Below are 20,221 nucleotides of genomic sequence, written 5' to 3' on the forward strand. Positions count from 1 at the left end.
GAATTAATGTACAAAAAAATGAACGAAACACAAATATTTAAACAAAGCAACAAACGGCAACCACTGAATTACAGGCTCCTGACTTGGGACAAGCACATACATACAGAATGTGGCGGGGTTGAACATGTTAGCGGGATCCCAATCCTCCCCTGATCTGGAACAGCGATGTAACAGTACAACAACATGTTTGTGAGCAACCCATCCCGAAGCTGGGACAGTGGTGTAACAGTACAATAAAATAACAACCTGCACAAATCAGCAATTAACTCAAAAGATCGGTACGAGACACACAAAAAAACTAACATTAAGACAATAGACACAAAGCACCGACATAAGAGTATTTGCAATTACTGGAAGTTTGCTCAAACCTAATTACAACTGGTACCGAAATAAATCTTGTTCTCCCAGACTGAGTTATCAATCAGTACACAACGCGCGGCAAAGGATTTATTAAAAAAAGAAAACAGTCTGAGAAACGTCTGGTTTACGTTGTATATAGATATAAGAAGATGTGGTATGAGTGCCGATGAGACAACTCTCAATCCAAGTCATAATTTGTAAATGTAAACCATTGAAGGTCAACGTACGGTCTTCAACACGGAGCCTTGGCTCAAACCGAACAGCAAGCTATAAAGGGCCCCCAAAAAATTAGTAGTGTAAAACCATTCAAACGGAAAAAGCAACAGTGTCTAATCTATAAAAAAACCCGATATATTTGCATATAAATCCATATACAATGAAACGGTTTTTAAAAAGTGGACCGAACGTTTTGACCATCGAAATTTTGCAATAGAAATACTAGTTATGACCACAAGATTTTAACAGCCAGTGCAGGACTCGCACGAACGTTAGATTTAGTTAGAGGGACGATATTCTGACGCGTTTTTTAATTCTTGGTCACCCATGTTTAGAAAGAAAGGGTAGAAATCAAAACAATTTCCGACCAATCACAAACGTTGTTGCAAATTTGACCTTATGACGTCAAAGAATTTCCCATAATGCAATTATTGCATATAAATAAAAACTACTATACCAATTGAATAAAAAATATTGCATTCAAATGACATTTTATACCAATTGAATAAAAACTATTGCAGCTGAATGAAAATTATACCATTTGAATGAAAAATTATACCATTTGAATGAAAAATTATACCATTTGAATAAAAAATATTGCATTTAAATGAAAAAATATACCATTCAAATAAAAAAATATTGCATTTAAATGAAGAAATATACAAATTAAATATGAAATATTGCATTTAAATGAAATATATCAAATTTTTGCAACCAATACCATGCCATAAATATCAAATGAAAATAATTTACCATATTTAAAAAAGGATTAATAAAAGTGATATATTATAGAAATATGTTTTATTCGATGTCGAAAGTGAAAGACATATTAAGATGTTTATTCTCGTTCAATATTCGAACAAATACTGTTTGCACCACACGCTTTACATCACAAATAATTTATGTTAGCACATTATTACATACTTATTTAGTATATCATTTGTTTTTTTCAAAAATGACTGAAGTTTTATACTGTGGAAGGTGGATTACCCTTCCTGACCAACTTCAATTACCACTGGTTTAAGGTAGTGTTAGTACATTTCTGTGTAGCGTTTTGAGAACTGTTGTTTGTCTGTCCTACTTTTTTCGCTTTGTTCATGGTGTTTATCGGAAAGGTAGGAATTATCTTGTCCCTACGCCCATTTGTGTTTTGTTCTTTCCATTCATATGTCCATCCATTAGTCTAAAAAACTTTATAATGAGCAATACATCGCTTGGTAAATTTTAGTGAAGTTTAACGTTTTCAAGTGCACATTTGCATATTGTACAGGAAGGGATTTTATTCATGATAAACACATTCAAATAGAGTTAAATAGCAAGTAATTTAAATTTACCATTACAGTCCTAGTTGTAAGTGATCTCATTTGTAACGCTTCTTTATCTCACATTTAAACATAAAATTTTATATGGTTTTGTTAAGATCAAATTATAACAGACACATATTGCAGTTATGAGATCTTCTCACCATTAAAAAAACCAAACGAACAGATTATAACATGCAAAGCATTGGAATGTAAAAAAAACGATTTTACTTATTCAAATTATTGTTTGGATAAAGTTTTAGAGGTTTTAAGTTAGTTTTGGAAAAGACAATACTTCAAATCAACTAATTTTGGCAAACAACTTATTTATGTGACTTTTGTGATTAAAAAAATAACGCAATAGAATTAATCTCGTTCTTCTTTAGTATGAAAATAAAGTGTGAAAATTACCCAAAAATCGCTGCCAGGTCAACAACAGTTGGGCATAACGCAGCAATATGAACAATGCTATATTTTGTAAGAGGTTGACTTTTTTTACAAAACATTCTTGGTGATAATTGGTTGAATTGTTGGTGAGACACATACCCAGTATTTTGTTTTCTTCATAGCTATTTATTCTATATATAACAATTTAACTATTTAGGAAGTCTTATCAGAACTATAATTATTGCGAATTGCTAGAATTTTCAAATCAAAAGAAACAGATTGTAAGTCAATGTAATTACAATCCTCATAGATACCAGGCTTAAAATGTTGTCCGCCGGACGCGCGTTTCGTCTACAAAAGATTCATCAGTGACACACGAATCAAAAAAGTTAAAAAGGCCAAATAAAGCATGAAGTTGGAGAGCATTGAGTACCCAACATTATGAAAGGTTTTGTCAAATACAGCTCAGGTTATCTACTCCCGGGGGAGAAAAGCCGTAGTATTTGTAAAAATGCAATGTTTAGTAAACAGTTAATTTATAACTATGCCCATATCATTGATAATTCATGTCAACGCAGAAGTGCTGACTACAGGGCTGGTGATATCCTCGGGTAGGAAACCCCCACCAGTAGTCACCAGTAGTAATTAATCATCGACCCAGTGGTTGTAAATAAACTCTTAGATAGCAGGCTTAAATGATGTACGCCAGACGCGCGTTTTGTTTACAAAAGACACATTAATGACGCTCGAATCTAACATTCATTTAAAAGAGCCAAATAAAGTAGAAAGTTGAAGCGCATTGGGGACCCGAAATTCCAAACGAGCAACTGCATGTAACTGCAACATGTCAATGTTTACTAGAACATTGCGAAGTTTAATAGGGTTACCTACTACGGATAGACACAAAGAACGCACGATGCAGTTGAAGCAACCAAGAAAACAATTTTTATGATTTGTTTAAGAGAAATATTTGAAATTCAACTTTCAATAATTTACTTTGTAACTATGTTATTATCTATTTATGTTTTTAATTTTTTGGGCTAGCTTAATATTTATATATACAATCCTTTATTTCTTTTAATGATAATCATGAAATAACAAACAAAATAACAAGAAATGACAAAACAGTGTTTAACAGGATGGCAACTCAACTACATATTGAAATTTGAATTAGCTCCCTAAATTCCCCTTAAAAGCATGAATCCCGCGTGTATTATTGCCTTCATACATTTTTGCATTTCTAAATTGTGTTTCTTCAACCTAATATTGACTACATATCTTTGTTCACTTAAAACAACTAAAAAGCAATCTTTTTGCAGATTTTTGTATTTTGGGCAACTGTATAGGTTGTTATGATTGGTTGTGTAATTAGCAAGAAGTGTGATTGCAGTAATATGATGATGCCAAAATCTTCCTTAGCACCAAATGAAATATGTTATTTAATTTTATATCTATTATCAATTAAATCACAGACAAATATTTTGGTTTTCACTCATTTTTATCATTTTCACTGTAATTTCTGGAAAACGGCGCTATCAATTAGAAATACGTCATTAGTAGTTTAAAGTGTGTTTGATAATTGACAAATAGTCTCTGTTCTTAAAGTTTTTCACATTTCCATTCAGAATTTTATTATTTCAAAGACAGAATATGCAAAAATACGGACGTCTTGTAAAATTAGAAATTGTCCGTCCTTGACCTTTCATCGCGATTTGACAAAAAATGCACCGTACGAATATTTGACGACCGGACAAAAAAGATAGTACAGATGATATGCTTTCGAATGGTATATGATTTAACCGTATGTTAGGGTGGTGCATTAAACATGAAGATGTGTGGTTAATGTCACTCGACTAATACTGATAGAAATGGGTGCGTATTTAAGAATTTAAGAATTAACATAGTAATACATAACTAGTAATAATAAATAATAGTAATTAAATATTTTTTTTTGTAGATTGTGTATTGTAAATATAATGATAAGGAAACTGCTAAGAACAACAATGAAGGACATGCAGTTCAAAAATATTAACATAAGTTATATGTAATAAAATTAATAAATGCTTTACTGGGCTGATATCACACATAGTTTTTGGCTTTATTTCATAGTTATTCTATGTTCGTTTGAGTAGACCAAGATTTAAGTGTATGTAAACATATTGCCCATCGTCTACCAGTAGTTAAAACTTAGACCTATCATAGAAATTATATTCATGAAAACAACGCATTTACCTGATAAAGATACTGTAATTTGCGGTCCTTTCATTCCATTTAGCGGCTGACAGTAGTAAATAGCAAAATCATCTGCTGTGATAGTTATTATTTTCAAAGAATTAGTTGAAGAAATATCGTATTTGTCGTTGTCTGATAATGTTCGCAATCCATTCTTATCTATTATATACCAATATAAAGTTGTTCCTGATAAAGTGCAGGTTAACGTGACTGTTGAATCAATGAAAGTTGGAACTGCAAATAATAAAGAAGAAAAAAGTATATACCGGTAGCTCTTAAGAGAACAAATATACAGATAAAATGAATACTTTGTTCAAATGTTTGTATATGGCGTTATTTATGAATATATAGTTAGACCATGATTGTTTATAATGGTAATTTTTTCCCCTCATTTGCATGTTCCGACAAATGAGACTATGTAATAATGCAGGGTCCCCTTAGTTGCTTCCGTGGACGACTTAGGGTTTATGTAACAGGTGATTAGTAATAAAGTATGATTAAAAATTTAACAAAAAAGTATTCTGATATTGGAACTCAAAGTATGTGCGTTGATTTGCATCAAATAGTGTAATAGGTGACATATAATTCTTATTACAAATGAACATATTGCCTCATAGTACTGCAATCAGAGTTCATTTTTTTAAAACTTTAATGTACCGGAAATACTCACACCTATATTGCATATCGATGGAAAGAGGAACATGTGTACAATAAGAAAGAAAAGTTAAGGTAGTAAAAAACCAGAGTGGTCAAATTTTTTGCGAAATAGAGTTCAAAGTCAAACCTCAAACATGAAGAAAAAAGAAGGAATTTTCTGAAATATATTCAGTAGAATGCTACAAAAACGATTTATTAACAAGCATATACTACTGCAAAGGACGACAAAACAACTAGTTTAGCTATTTGTATGAACAGCTGCCATTACAAAATGGCGTCAATGATGAATCCTCTGATTTTTTGTCCCCATTTTATGACAAAGAAAATGTAGTTGTGGCTATGACCTTTTCACATCCAATGACTTTTTCATTGCTTATCATTTATCACCGCAGCATATAACAGAATTATTTTCTAAATTGTAAATTAGCAGTTTCTCGATATATTTCAGTTATCTTTCTTCATTTAAAAAAAATAAAATTCAAACACTGAAACTGTGTTTTTCTATTTTGCATACACAGGATGTGTATTTTGGAAATTAGTATGTGGTAATAGATTCACAGATATCATGTACTTAAAGTCGAAAGATCAGTTATAAACCAAATGGAAAAATATTGTCCACAGAGGCAAAAGCGAGGTTTAAAAAAGGTGTAACTTGCTTTGTTGGTTCAGTGTAAAACAACATTAGTTTTATGCCATGAACATTTTTTTTGCGGGATTATCCTGTTAAAAATGTGTAGTCTCATTGGTTTTTTTTTAGCAAAGTGATTTATTATAATAATAAAATTGAGAATGGAAATTGGGAATGTGTCAAAGAGACAACAACCCGACCAAAGAGCAGAAAACAACCGAAGGTCACCAATGGGTCTTCAACACAGCGAAAAAATCCCGCACCTGGAGGCGGGCTTCAGCTGGCCCCCAAATGAAATGTGTACTAGTTCAATGAAAATGGACGTCACACTAAACTCCGAAACATATAAATGAACTAAAATTAAAAAAACGTGCAAGACTAACAAAGGCCAGATGCTCCTGACTTGGGACAGGCGCAAAAATGCGACGGGGTTAAACATGTTTTGTGAGACCTCAACCCTCCCCCTATACCTCTAGCCAATGTAGAATAAACAAACACACAGCTATACGCACAGTAAAACTCAGTTTAAAAGAAGTACGAGTCCGATGTCAGAATAGGTAACAAAAGAAACTAAGTAAAATGACAATGATACATAAATTAACATGGGACTACTAGCAGTTACTGACATGCCAGCTCCAGACCTCAATTGAACTGATTGAAAGATTATGTCTTCATCATATGAAAATCAAGCACAATCCCTCCCGTTGAGGGTTTAGTATCATTCCATCATGAAATAAATGACAAGAACATAACCCGTATCATGCCAACAACTTGTTTTAGAATAAATGTGTTTATTTCCGATGCAAAGACCCTATGAGTGAATCAATAATACCAAAATATGCCATCTTTAATGATCTGACAACAGTATCGTAACTATATCCCTTCTGAATAAGTCTGTTTAAAGGTTTGGTTAGCTTTTGAGGTGAATGTCGACATTTTTGTGCTTTGTATAGAATAATGACAATTTGCTAATGTTGTAATTTGACAATCGGTCTAGATCCTTATATAACTTGTCTTTGAAGGGCTACAAACATTAGCTTTGGTTTTCATCAAATAAGGGTAAACAGTAAAATATGCTTCACTTTGAGAAAGTATATACAAGAATCTTAGCTACACGCCAATCTCTTCGTCATTGTTTGCGAAACCAGTAAGCGTTTTAACACGCTTCGTCGCCTTAACACGGACAAAGTTCGGTGCAAGACAGATTTACAGGTTCAAAGTAAATCTTGTAAGTAATATAAAGACATTGCAGGGAGGAATCTACGACCATATTTATTGCTGACTATTGTCCCAGTTTGAATAAACTCATCATATATACTCGGATGAAATTTTGTACGTCAGACGGGCGTTTTGTTTACAAAACATTCATTTGAGACGCTCGAATAAAAAAAGTTAAAAAGGCCAAAAAAAGAACGAAGTTGAAGACCATTGAGGACCCCAAAAAGGCTAAGATATATGAATTACGAAACAACAGTTCCTGGCTGTTTTGCAACGTAGGGAATTCGAAGAAATGCACACAAAGAATGGAACATCTGTATCTAGAGACTTTTGACCTATTCGAACCTTCTTGTTTTTCCATCCAATCTCTCGGTCACCAAATATGACATGCAGGATCATTCGGTATTTAGTCGTGTGTCCTGACTTAATCCTGAAAGTTAGTACCCTATGCTGAAGAAAATTCATCACAGCAATCGGGTCAACATAAGTATCAGCTAGAAATGTTTTTACATTTAACAACTTTACTAAGGCTATTAAGTTCCTTATAAGTACGGTAGCGGATCGATCATACGGTGCCAACTGATGCTGAAATACAGATTTAAATTCTGCTTCTATTTCATGACAAAGATTGACCTTACATGTTTTAGCATGGTGCCGTTCCGTGGAAAAGGAAGGGAGGAACAGAGAGTTGAGCAAATTGAGAGTGATAGAACCTTCTCTATTTAAATGTCTTCACGACACCCAGCAGTAACTAGGCCACTTATTCTGGACTTATATGTACATTTGTTGTACATTTAGTATCCCTCCTGACCTGCACTTGATTTTAGATTTTTTTGTTAAGTCTTCGAATGTTTTGATTTCTGATCTAGACATTTGGCCATAGAAGTCACAGTTGTCACCTTCTTCCAACGCACCATCGACAAACGATTTGACATTTTTTTTACCATCATCAAATGCTTTTGTCATTGAGGATCCAATTTCTTTAGGCGCTTGCATTCCAGTTGAGATGTTGATCGGTGACGAGATTATTAGTTATCTTGGTGTAAGCAGGGGTGTACAGAATTTTACACCGGTGTGGAAAATTCATACACCCCTGATTACACCAAGATAACGAATTTATTTCTTACGAAGCGTTTCCTTTACTCATTTTAAACTGGGATGTAAAATTGAAAAATGCTAATGAAGAATTTCCAGTGCAACATTTTTTCAACACCGATGTTGCTGCGCATTGTCAAATACTTTTTTTCTTTATTTTTTGGGAAATTTGGAAATTTTTTGAGTTTTTTTAATTTTGTGAAGAAAAACAAAATTTTAATTTTTTAATTTTTTATAAATTTTTTGTCCTCAAATTTATTTTTTTTCCCCCCTAAATTTTGGCAAAATTTAAATTTTTTGGAATTTTTGGCAACATTTTATTTATTCCCGGTGAACAAGGGTGGGGTGCTATTTACACCCGGGTAATTAACCAATCAGATTGCAGGATTTTTGCTGCATAAGAAGTAAGATACTTTACATCAAAAGGATTTGCAGTCGCTGGTTAGCATAGTTTATGATAAGTTTGTCATGCTCTTCATCTCGCAGTTAGGCAGTTGGTCTAGTTTCCTCATGAGGGTTTTTGTTTGGGAGCAGTATATTCAAATTTAATCTCATTTCTGCATTAAACTCTGCGGGCATCCTTGCTTCAATAATATTTTTTCACGACCGCTCACATACATATTAATTGCTCTTGTGACGAACATTGACACAAAATGCATTGATACAACTCAACCTCATTCGTTTTCCTTTTTTGGAATCGTAGGAGTAAACTTTACAGGACTATCAAAACTAGCCATTATCCGGAACAAAATCTTATCCAAAGGATTAGGTTAACTTTTATAAAAAGTCAAAATTTAAGCAGAAAAATTATAACTTATTTACTGAAAAGGAACTACAATAATTATGTGACCAAAGCACACTTAAAAAACTCAAAAATATATAATAATTCACAGATTAGGTACAAAATGACGTAAAAACTATCAAATTTATTGTTGAACAAAACGTCCTAATAATTAAACTTGATAAATGTTACTAAGAATAATGGATGTGAATGACGGATATGAAATTTGCGTAGTTAAAAAAATATATAGGTGATGTTTTTATTTCTTGAATTTCAACAAAACTATTTGCAGTTTGTCCATCAAACTTTGCAGTATCTCATTACATATTCTCCCCACTCAAATATTAAATAATGTTTTTGAATCATATGTTTTCTCGTTTTCAAAGAAAAATGCGTTACATTTCCAGCTAAAAACCTGGCAACTTTAAGTTTTAATATTTCATTTTATTATTTAAGTCTTCATCATTCTGATGACCCTTGCATCGAATATGTATTTACGAACAGAGGATAGAATTGAATAAAACATTATTTTTTTTTTAATTTTAAAGCGACTACCCAAAATCATAAACTGAGGGATACCCCATAAACAGACTCAACATTTTATATTCTTTTATCATTCAAAACAATTTACAGCCGTGTGTTACTCCGGTACATTAAACTAGTTGAATTAGCGTCTTTTTCGAGGTCAGTTGCAGTACTATGAGTTGAACTTACTTTAAAGCAAGCGTTTCGCATAAATATGAAAGTTTAAACATTGGATAATCAACAGGGAGACTTTTTTTAATCAAGTAGACAATCTCCTTATTAGGTCTTTCCACTTTTCTGTGGAAAGACCTATTCGTTTTGTTCTGATTATTATCATTAGGTCTTTCCACTTTTCTGTGGAAAGACCTATTGATTTTCTTCTGATTATTAGGTGTTTCCACTTTTCTGTGAAAAGACCTATTGATTTTCTTTTGATTATTATTAGGTCTTTCCACTTTTCTGTGGAAAGACCTATATATTGATTTTCTTCTTCTGATTATTATATTTTTTTTCTTCTTCCGCCACTTTTATTTCTTGCGTATAAATTTTGTTTCGCAAGATGTCGCTTAGATGTTAGGTATACGATATCGCACAGTTTATGAGCTTGCTTTACCGAAAACTTTTCTTTGTAGGAGTTATCTCCCCGAACACTGTTTTCCCTTTGAGTGCATCTCCTCCGTCACCGTAAAAGAAAGCGACAAATTTATATTACCAAATTGCTCGTTATATCCTCAGGATGTTTTGTCCAATCTTAACCGAAGCGATACGAAGTCTCCATGTGAGAGTTATTTCCCCTTCTGTATTTGACATAAGTGATACATTAATGTATAGCATGAATAGTAAGTGATAGAGACCTAAGGTATATTGATTTGGGGTCCTTGGTTCACTAAAATGAAATTGAGGTCAAGGTCAAAGGTCAAGGTCATATTCTAAATTTTGACTTTTCTTTGTTTTATGATCTCCTCTGTCACTTTTAAAGATATATAAAAAAGAACTAGTGCAAAATGTTTGCCTGATTGTGATGAAGATATGATACATTAAGTCTGAAACAATCCAATGACATCTTAAAGGAGTTATTGTCCCTGAAATGATTAAATTTAAAGTTAATTGATTATTGCTCCAACTTTGTACATGATAAAGCCATAGGGTCTTTTGCAAACTGTTGGTGACATACGACCTTGAAAAATATCAACCGGAAGTGACCTGGAGTAAACCGGAAGTTGCCATTTTTGCATTTATTTCACGGCAAAGTACCTAGAAAATATATATTTTTTAAATACGCATACATACTCCTATCATTTGAGACCGGAAGTGACCTTCAATAAACCGGAAGTACCTAATAGCTCCCTTATTACTCGCAAAAGTATATAGAAACCATATATTTTTGGAATCAGTGTGAATAAAGCTATCATGTGAGACCGGAAATGACATTTTTTAATCCGGAAGTTGACAATTATCTCCCTTATTTCAGGCAAAAATATATAGAAACATATATTTATTGAATCAGTATGAAGAAACCTATGCTTGGACGCCAATAGTAACTTTTAGTAACTCGGAAGTAGCTTCTCATCAAAAATTTAAAAGACTGACGTGGAAAGACCTTCAATTGTTCTCTGAACAATTGTTTTTTTATTTTTTTGTTCTTCTTAGTTTATGCGCCTTTGAAGTTGACCCTGCTTAACCGAATACTTTTCTTTGCAGGAGTTATCTCCCCGAACACTGTTTTCCTAGTGAGTGCATCTCCTCCGTAACCGTAGAAGAAATTGACAAATTTATTTTATCAAATTGCTCGTTATATCCTCACGATGTTTTGTCCAATTTTGACCGAAGCGATACGAAAACTCCATATGAGAGTTATTTCCCCTTCTGTATTTGACATGAGGGATATATAAATGTATAGCATGAATGGTAAGTGATAAAGACCTAAGGTATATTGATTTGAGGTCCTTGGTTCATTTAAATGAAATTGAGGTCAAGGTCAAAGGTCAAGGTCATATTCTAAATTTTGACTTTTCCTTGTTTTATGATCTCCTCTGTCACTTTTAAAGATATATATAAAAAAACTAGTGCAAAATGTTTGCCTAATAGTGATTAAGATATGAAACAAATTTGGTCTGAAACAATCCAATGACATCTTATAGGAGTTATTGTCCCTGAAATGATTCAATTTAAGGTTAATTGATTATCAATCCAATTGGTACATGATAAAGCCATAGGGTCTTTTGCAAACTGTTGCTTGACATATGACCTTGAAATATATCAACCGGAAGTGACCTTGAGTAAACCGGAAGTAGACTTATTTCATGGAAAAGTACCTAGAAACTATATATTTTTTAAATATGCATCCATAAACCTATCATTAAAGACCGAAAGTGACCTTCACTAAACAGGAAGTACCTAATATCTCCCTTATTAAAGGCAAACGTATTAAGAAACCATATATTTTTGGAATCAGTGTAAATAAAGCTATCACATGAGACCAGAAGTGACATTTTCTAAACCGGAAGTTGGCAATTATCTCCCTTATTTCAGGCAAAAGTATATAGAAACCATATATCTATTGAATCAGTATGAAGAAACCTATGATTGGACGCCAATAGTAACTTTGAGTTAACCAGAAGTAGCTTCTTAACAATTATTTAGAAAATTGATGTGGAAAGACCTTCAATTGTTCTTTGAACAATTGGTTTTTAATTTTTTTTTTTTTTCTTCTTCCGCCACTTTTATTTCTTGTATATAAATTTGGCTTCGCAAGATGTCGCTTAGATGTTTGGTATATGATATCGCACAGTTTATGAGCCTTTGAAATTGACCCTGCTTAACCGAATACTTTTCTTTGTAGGAGTAATCTCCCCGAACACTGTTTTCCTTTTGAGTGCATCTCTTCTATAACCGTAAAAGAAAGCAACACATTTATTTTACCAAATTGCTCGTTATATCCTCAGAATGACAGTCCAATTTTGACCGAAGCGATAAGAAGACTCCATATGAGAGTTATTTCCCCTTCTGTATTTGACATAAGTGATACATTAATGTATAGCATGAATGGTAAGTGATAGAGACCTTAGGTGTATTGATTTGGGTCCTTGGTTCACAAAAATGAAATTGAGGTCAAGGTCAGAGATCAAGGTCATATTCAAAATTTTTACTTTTCCTTCTTTTATGATCTCCTCTGTCACTTTTAAAGATATATATAAAAGAACTAGTGCAAAATGTTTGCCTGATTGTGATGAAGATATGGTACATTTAGTCTAAAACAATACAATGACATCTTATAGGAGTTATTGTCCTTGAAATAATTAAATTTAAGGTTAATTTATTATTACTCCAACTTGGTACATGATAACGCCATAGGGTCTTTTGCAAATCTTGGTTGACATATGACATTGAAAAATGTCAACCGGAAGCTTAAGTGACCTCGAGTTAACCGGAAGTAGCCATTTTTGCACTTATTTCATGGAAAAGTACCTATAAACTATATATTCTTTAAATACGCATACATAAACCTGTCATTTGAGACTGGAAGTGACCTTCAATAAACCGAAAGTACCTAATATCTCCTTTATTACAGGCAAAAGCATATATAAACCATTTATATTTGGAATCAGTGTGAATAAAGCTATCATATGATACCAGAAGTGACATTTTTTAAACCGGAATCCATATTTTGTAATTTAAATACATTAACTTATCACTAAAGACAAGAAGTGACTTTTGAAAAACCGGAAGTGGCCAATTATCTCCTTGTTTACAGGCAAAAGTATATATAAACTATATATTTTTAGAATCAGTGTGAAAGAAGCTATCATATGAGACCGAAACTGACATTTACTTCACCGGAAGTAGCACATTATCTCCCTTATTTCACTCAAAAGTATATAGAAACCTCTTATTTATCGCATCAGTATGAAGAAACTTATGATGGGATTCCAATTTTAACTTTGAGTAAACAGAAATTAGCTTCTTTTCAAGAACTTTGAAAATTGATGTGGAAAGACCTTCAATTGTTCTCTGAACAATTGGTTTTTATTTATTATTTTTTTTTTACGGTGTGTAGTTGTTTCGCAAGATGTCGCTTAGATTTTTTGCATAGAATATCGAACAGTTATTGCGCTTTTGAGACTGACCCTGTTTAACCGAACATTTTTTATTGTAAGAGTGATCTCCCCAAACACTGTTTTTCTTGTGTGCGCATCTCCTTCGCAACCGTAAAAGATTACGACATAATTATTTCACCAATTTGCCTGTTATATCCTCAGGATCTGAGGAATTATTTGACCGAAGCCATCCTGAGACTCCATACGAGAGTTATTTCCCCTTTTGCATTTGATATAAGGGATATGCATTTGTTACTGGTAAACCATAAGTGATAGAGACCTAGGGTCTTTTGATTTGAGGTCCTTGGTCCAAAAAAAAAGAACTTTAGGTCAAGGTCAAAGGTCAAGGTCATGATCAGATTTTTTACGCTAAGTCTATGTCGCTTCTTCCCAGAAAGAGTTATAGGTATCGACAAAACAATTTAACCAAAATGTTTGTTGCGACATGTCATTACTGAGAATTTTTTGTCAAAATGGCACGCGTCATTTTTTTTGCAGGGCCAATGCCCCTGAAATGGTCAAATCAATAAATTACTAATTAAAACTGCAAACTTTGCAGCTATCATGTTGTAAATGTATCTTATATCAATTATCAAACAAAAGTCTACCACTACACTCCCCTCCTTTTCCAACTGATTTTTTTTTAGTTATCCCATTTCTATGAAAAGAAAATCGCCTTCAGTCCCGTACATTTTACTGCAAAAAAGCTAATCCTTCTTATGTACAAACTTCTGAAATAGAAATCCATCCCTACAAAAATCTGCTCCAATTCATGTATTTTTCTGAAATTAATCGATAAACGTTTTGTTAAAGTTCTATAACAACAGCATTACTTTTGTGTGCATGCAATGCAATGCATGAAGACTCGTCATCAACGATTAGACAATAGTTTACCTGTAAAATGAATCAAGAAAAATATATTCCCGTTAGCATTATAAATACACGTGCTGTGCGCTTGACCATGTTGACGGCCTGGCCTGGATTGAGAAATTAAAATCAATGACGTAGAAATCGCTCCCAAATTCGTAAATATTTGTGAAATCCTACAATCAAATTTCCAAATATGCATTACAATACAAATGTGTGCTCCCGTAAATATGTGTACGAAAAAAACATGCATGATCCGACATCAATGACCTGTAAAAAATAAAATCAATAGTTATCGTGTTACTCTCATCAATACACATGTGCTCTGTTCAACGGTCTCCCCTGAAAAGATATTAATATTCTAAACTCCAGACATATATAGTTGATCGTCACGTGACTTCACAACACCATCGCGCGCGCGGACCTAATTTTAGAATAAAACATTCCATATCCAAATATAGAAAGTGAAACTTCCAAGACAAAATGTTACTCAGTTTTCCGAAAAGTTCAAACAAAATGCACACACAACAAAGAAAAAAAACAGAAGTCCGAGTTCCCGCAGAAAATAGAGAAAATTTATAAAAAGAAGATGTCAGGATATTTATTCATTAGGAAATCCAGGCCGTCCGTTTGGCTGTCCGGGATGTATAAGTACGCAGCCACGTTCGGTCAGAATATGGACGTAAAGTCCGATGCCTCGCATACAGAGAGTGCCATACAAACTTTTAATCAATCAATCAATCAATCAATCAATCAATCAATCAATCAATCAATCAATCAACCAACCAATCAATCAATCAATCAATATGTTTAATACGGGGTCCACGATCTCATTTGTTTCTTTTTCGCTTGTTCCAAGAGACCCTATCACATGTGTTTAATTAGTATATCAACCAACCAACCAACCAATCAATCAGTCAATCAATCAATCAATGTTTCGGAGGGGAAAGACCGTTAACAATTGTTTTAAAAACAATTGATTTATATTTTTATAATGAATAAATAACAAGTTTACATTTATGATATGAAACATTCCAAATTCTACAATAATGCAGGTCCCGAAATTGACACCAGATGGATACACGGTAAAGGAAATATTCAAATTTGGGTGTGATCGTAGAAATATCGGACAATTCTAAAGGGCAGCTTAAGCTATCGTATGACTACTGGTTGAGTTTTCAGACCTCGTGTGGTCATTGGTGCCATCGGGTATTTTTCGCCTCGCGAAGACAATACGAGGGTAACAAGAGGATGCACGACTGTCTTAAGAAGGCCATACGACTACGTGAAGCCAACGCAATGTCGTCGTGTAGTCATCGAATTATACTATGACATCGAAAATGGGACCACGTTGTCGGCGAAGACAGCCGAATTTGAGTGGCTCAAATGTTTCACAGGTGTCATGGTAACGTGGACATATAAAGGGCTAGCCTCGGACAGTCCTCAGCAACTGTACAGAACATAGGCGTTTGTAATTCCCAACACTTTAATCACAATTAATCACAATTCAGTTCCGGCAGAATGGCATACTTTAATGATGAGACAACAAGGAGAAAGAAGCCTGCATTTTAAAAGAAAATGATCAGCAACTCTTACAGGCCAAGCAACTCATCTTACAGGTAAACATTGTCTTATTTCAGTTTTTGCTATTTGCCTTTGTAATATTCGACATAGTTCTTATCTTGTTTTGCTTTTTATTTTCAAGTGCATGGACAAACTGAGGCGATGTCGGAAACCGAGATCTATGTGGGTCAGAAAATGGCTGTCTGACAAAAGAAAATAACGCTATGGACACTATAGCACTCTCCTAAGGGGGCCAAAGACAGAAGTTGAGAAGGCTTTCTACAACTACACAAGACTCCCCAGAGTCGTCTACGATGAGGTCCTACGAAGGGTATAAGACAGGATAGAAAAGAAGGACACATGATACAGAAAGCCTCGTCTCGAGCTGTACACCACTCTACTAGTTTGCTGTTGATGTGATCAAGTTACCTACTCAATTGAAGAGTAGACCGCCATTGCTGAGCAGTTTGCAAAAATTGAAATTTCTACACTGCTGTGGTGCACTGGATGGCAAGCATGTGGCAGTCACCTGTCCATAGAATACTGGCTCTGTGTATAGAATTGAAACTACAAGGGTTTCTTCTCCATTGTTCTCATTGCCCTGGTCAACACAGACTACAAGTTTCTATGAATTGATGTCGAGTCCGATGGTTCCAGCAACGATGCCATTATCTACAATGATTCAGAACTGAAGGAAGGACTGAAAAGTCCGAACAACATACTCAGTCTCCATGAAGAGAAGTCTACCTGGTGATGACGTTCCTGTCCCATACTTCATAGTAGAGGACAATGCTTTTAGGATCAACAAGCGCCTGATGAACCCGTTGTCCATTAGAAAAATGGAGCACCATGAGAGAATATTTAACTATAGGCTCTCCAGAGCCAGGCGTGTAGTGGAGAATGCCTTTGGTATTTTGCCACACCAGTTTCGAGTTTGGCCACAGACATGCAGAAAAATCATCACAACTTCTGTGATCCTTCAAATATCATTAGACTGAGATATCCTGCCACTTACAACAACCTGATGGACTTGGAGGGCCAGAACCAGAATGTCATCCCAGGGGCATGGAGAAATGACAAAGTACTTCTACCATGAGAGGGTAAGAACACTTGAACCCAGGAAAAGAGGCTAATTAGAACATACCTGGGTCGCTACTTTACTTCAAAGGCTTGTTCGATGCCATGGCAAGACAGAATGATCCAGTAACTATCCCCACAAAGCAGTGACAGTAATATCAATACATAGACACTAACATTGAGACGATGAACAAATTATTTTCACATAATGCATTGTTACTTAAAGCAAAATGTGTATGAAGTAATAAATTTTATTTCCGAAATTTTGATTGAAAATTACTTTAATATAGGAATTAAAATAACTTGTAAAGTTAGGATAAAGTTAAAAAAAAAAAAAGGTAATTGAATTACATTTCCCACGGTCGGCCGAAGGTTTTATAACGCCGTGAGATCTCGTGACGCCTTCGTGACCAAGTTCGAACGCACCGTACTCTCAATACGACATCGTATAGCCATCGCGTTGCCTTCGTGTGTCCTGCATATAAACATCGTAATAAAAGGCACATGAGATCACCCCCAGTTTTTGTTGGAGTTCGTGTTGATCAGTCTTTAGTTTTCTATGTTGTGCTTTGTGCACTGTTGTTTTTTTAATTGTTTTTACCATGGCTTTGTCATATAAAAATAAGAAGATGTGGTATGAATGTCAATGAGACAACTCTCCACAAGAGACCAAATGACACAGAAATTAACAACTATAGGTCACCGTACGGCCTTCAACAATGCGTAAAATCTAGCCGAGTATCGGTCGGTAGTACCGAGTATCGAATACCAAAATGATACTCGACTAATCGGTTTCCTGTTAGAATGGTGTTGCCTTCTTAAAGAAAAATTTTTTTTTATTAAGAGCGCCTCCCGGGAAATTAAATATTAATCGAAATTTATCAAAATTGAAATACGTTTCGACTGTTTGCATTTAATTGTCATTTAAAATTCCCCAAAAAAGAGGTAGGCTGTGAAAAAGAGCACCTTTCCGAGGCTTACACTTTTAGCTAATCGTGTCTTAGTCACTGTACCGTCAGAGCAAATATTTTCATCACCAAGACTGTTAGTTACGTAACAAAGTTGAGAAATCGACTCGTCCCAGAAAAAGCTGACAAGATAATATTTCTAATTAAGAACAAATTCGTTGCATCCTGTGCCGACCCTCAGAAAATGGTTAAATGCATCAGTAAGTTCTAATCATCACCCCTTTATTGATCATTAAATGTTTTCTTTACGATTCCCAAATACTGTTGTTTGAATAATCATTTTGTATAGATGTTTATTGATTAATTGATTAGATTATTGCCAGTCTACATAGTTAGTACATGTAGTAAATGAGCTATTATCGTATAAAATTCCTGGGACTATTGTCTAGTCCTAGGTCATAATGTTGAGGGTTTTACGTCCATAAGACAACGATCCACAATACGTAAAATGTGTATAATTTTGTGTTTCCATTTTGAAGATGTTTTTCAGACCGATTACTCGATTATCGCTCGTTAAATCCAACGAGTACTCGATTAGTAAATATTCACCGAGTTGACATTCCTAGTAAAATCCATACCGCATAGTCAGCTATAAAAGGCCCCGAGTTTTTTTCGACTAATGAGTTTGAATATCCCTTTGGTATATTCTGCCTCTCTTTTCCTAGGATAGAATAACTCTCAATGATATAATTCATATAGCCGAAGCTGTTTTGAACTGTCATACGGTAAAATAAATAACAATAAAAGGCAATCATTGCTCCTTTTTCACCTATTATCATTTCTCTGTATTTCGATGAAGTAGGGACTCTGTCGGGGATTTACAGACAACGTGAGAAGCATCACTAGTCAACTTATTAAAGAAGTCTGCTTTAAGTTGCAAGAAATAGCGGTTAGTCACAAAATCATTCATGTTTTATATTTTTTTCTAGCAAACTATATATCTGCTGTTTTTATTTTGAACCAGATTATGTCTATGAAGAATAAAAAGTAAAATAACAAAAATACCGAACTCCGAGGAATATTCGAAACGGAAAGTCCCTAATCAAATGGCAAAATCAAAAGCTCAAACACATCAAACGAATGGATAACAAATGTCATATTCCTGACTTGGTACAGGCATTTTCTATGTAGAACGGAGATGTGGGGTATACGCAAATGATACAGTAATTCAACTACAAAACCAAACTAGGGTGCACCATACAGTCTTCAACAAAAGACATGTGTCTATATAATATGTCAAGCTCTTAATCGTCCAGAGTCTTCAAAGTTGTTAATAAATTAATCAGAAAAAATTAAAATCATTTCGGACAAACATAATTCTAAAGTGCATAAGTTCCCCTCAAAATCCTTATTTCATGGATTTCTAAAAAGAAATTGAAATGTGTTTTTGACTCGTCGGTGTTGCCCGCATCATAATAGGGCTAAAAAATAATTAAGTTAAAGAGCAATGCATATGAAAATCAAGTATTCCGTAAAGTTGTACCAGGGGTAGAAAAACATGTAAATTTACAGACCATGACTGCATAAAAGATATTTAATGTCAGCAAAGGAGTGACGACTTCTTGGCTGGTGACACCTCGTGACAGAACGTCCGACAACAAAAACCTATCAGCCATCGTTTTGTATTGAATACATGATTTATTTTTAATTAGTTGTTATTGGACGATCTAGCTTTCAGTAAATGCGATTACTCTCCGATCTGTTCTATATGTCTTTAGTGTTTATGTTAGTTGATTGTTTTTGCTCTGAATTGATCTGATGAACAAAATCTATTTCAATTAATCTTCATAGTTTTTTTTTCTTTTGTTGTGCTGATACACACACTACTGTTTCAAATAAAAAGGATGGTTCCGCAATTATGTTTATCCCCGTCAAATTATGTATGTGCCTGTCCCAAGTCAGGAGACTATATTCAGTGGTTGTTGTTTGTTACTGTATATAATGCTTGATTTTCGTTTGTTGTTTTGTACATAAATCAGGTTTTTTTTTCTCATTTAAATTGTTTTCAATTTGGTTATATTGGGGCATTTTATACTTGCTATGTGGTATGGGTTTGCTCATTGTTAAAGGCCGTACTTCGTCCCATAATTGCTAACATCTACGCCATTTGGTCTCGGATTGATAGTTGTCTTATTGGCATCAAACCAAATCTCCTTATTTCACAGTACTACATGTATGTAATTTCTTTTATCGTTTTTTATTCCTAAATGAAATATTTATTTAAAGAAAGTTACTATTGAATCGTATAT

The 20,221-nt window shown here is 34.0% G+C and overlaps 1 protein-coding gene across 1 annotated transcript in view; it reads right to left on the reverse strand.

Annotated features, from left to right (window-relative positions):
• LOC127704233 (receptor-type tyrosine-protein phosphatase mu-like) overlaps window positions 1-20,221 on the reverse strand; it is a 120,910-nt gene that overhangs the window by 68,031 nt on the left and 32,658 nt on the right. Inside the window, exon 3 of the mRNA XM_052208186.1 lies at window positions 4,497-4,730. Within this exon, the coding sequence (XP_052064146.1) occupies window positions 4,497-4,730 (234 nt within the window). The remainder of the gene's footprint in view (window positions 1-4,496; window positions 4,731-20,221) is intronic.

The sequence above is a fragment of the Mytilus californianus genome, unplaced genomic scaffold (assembly GCF_021869535.1).
Source record: "Mytilus californianus isolate M0D057914Y unplaced genomic scaffold, xbMytCali1.0.p SCAF_6, whole genome shotgun sequence".
NCBI classification, from domain to species: Eukaryota; Metazoa; Mollusca; class Bivalvia; order Mytilida; family Mytilidae; genus Mytilus; species Mytilus californianus.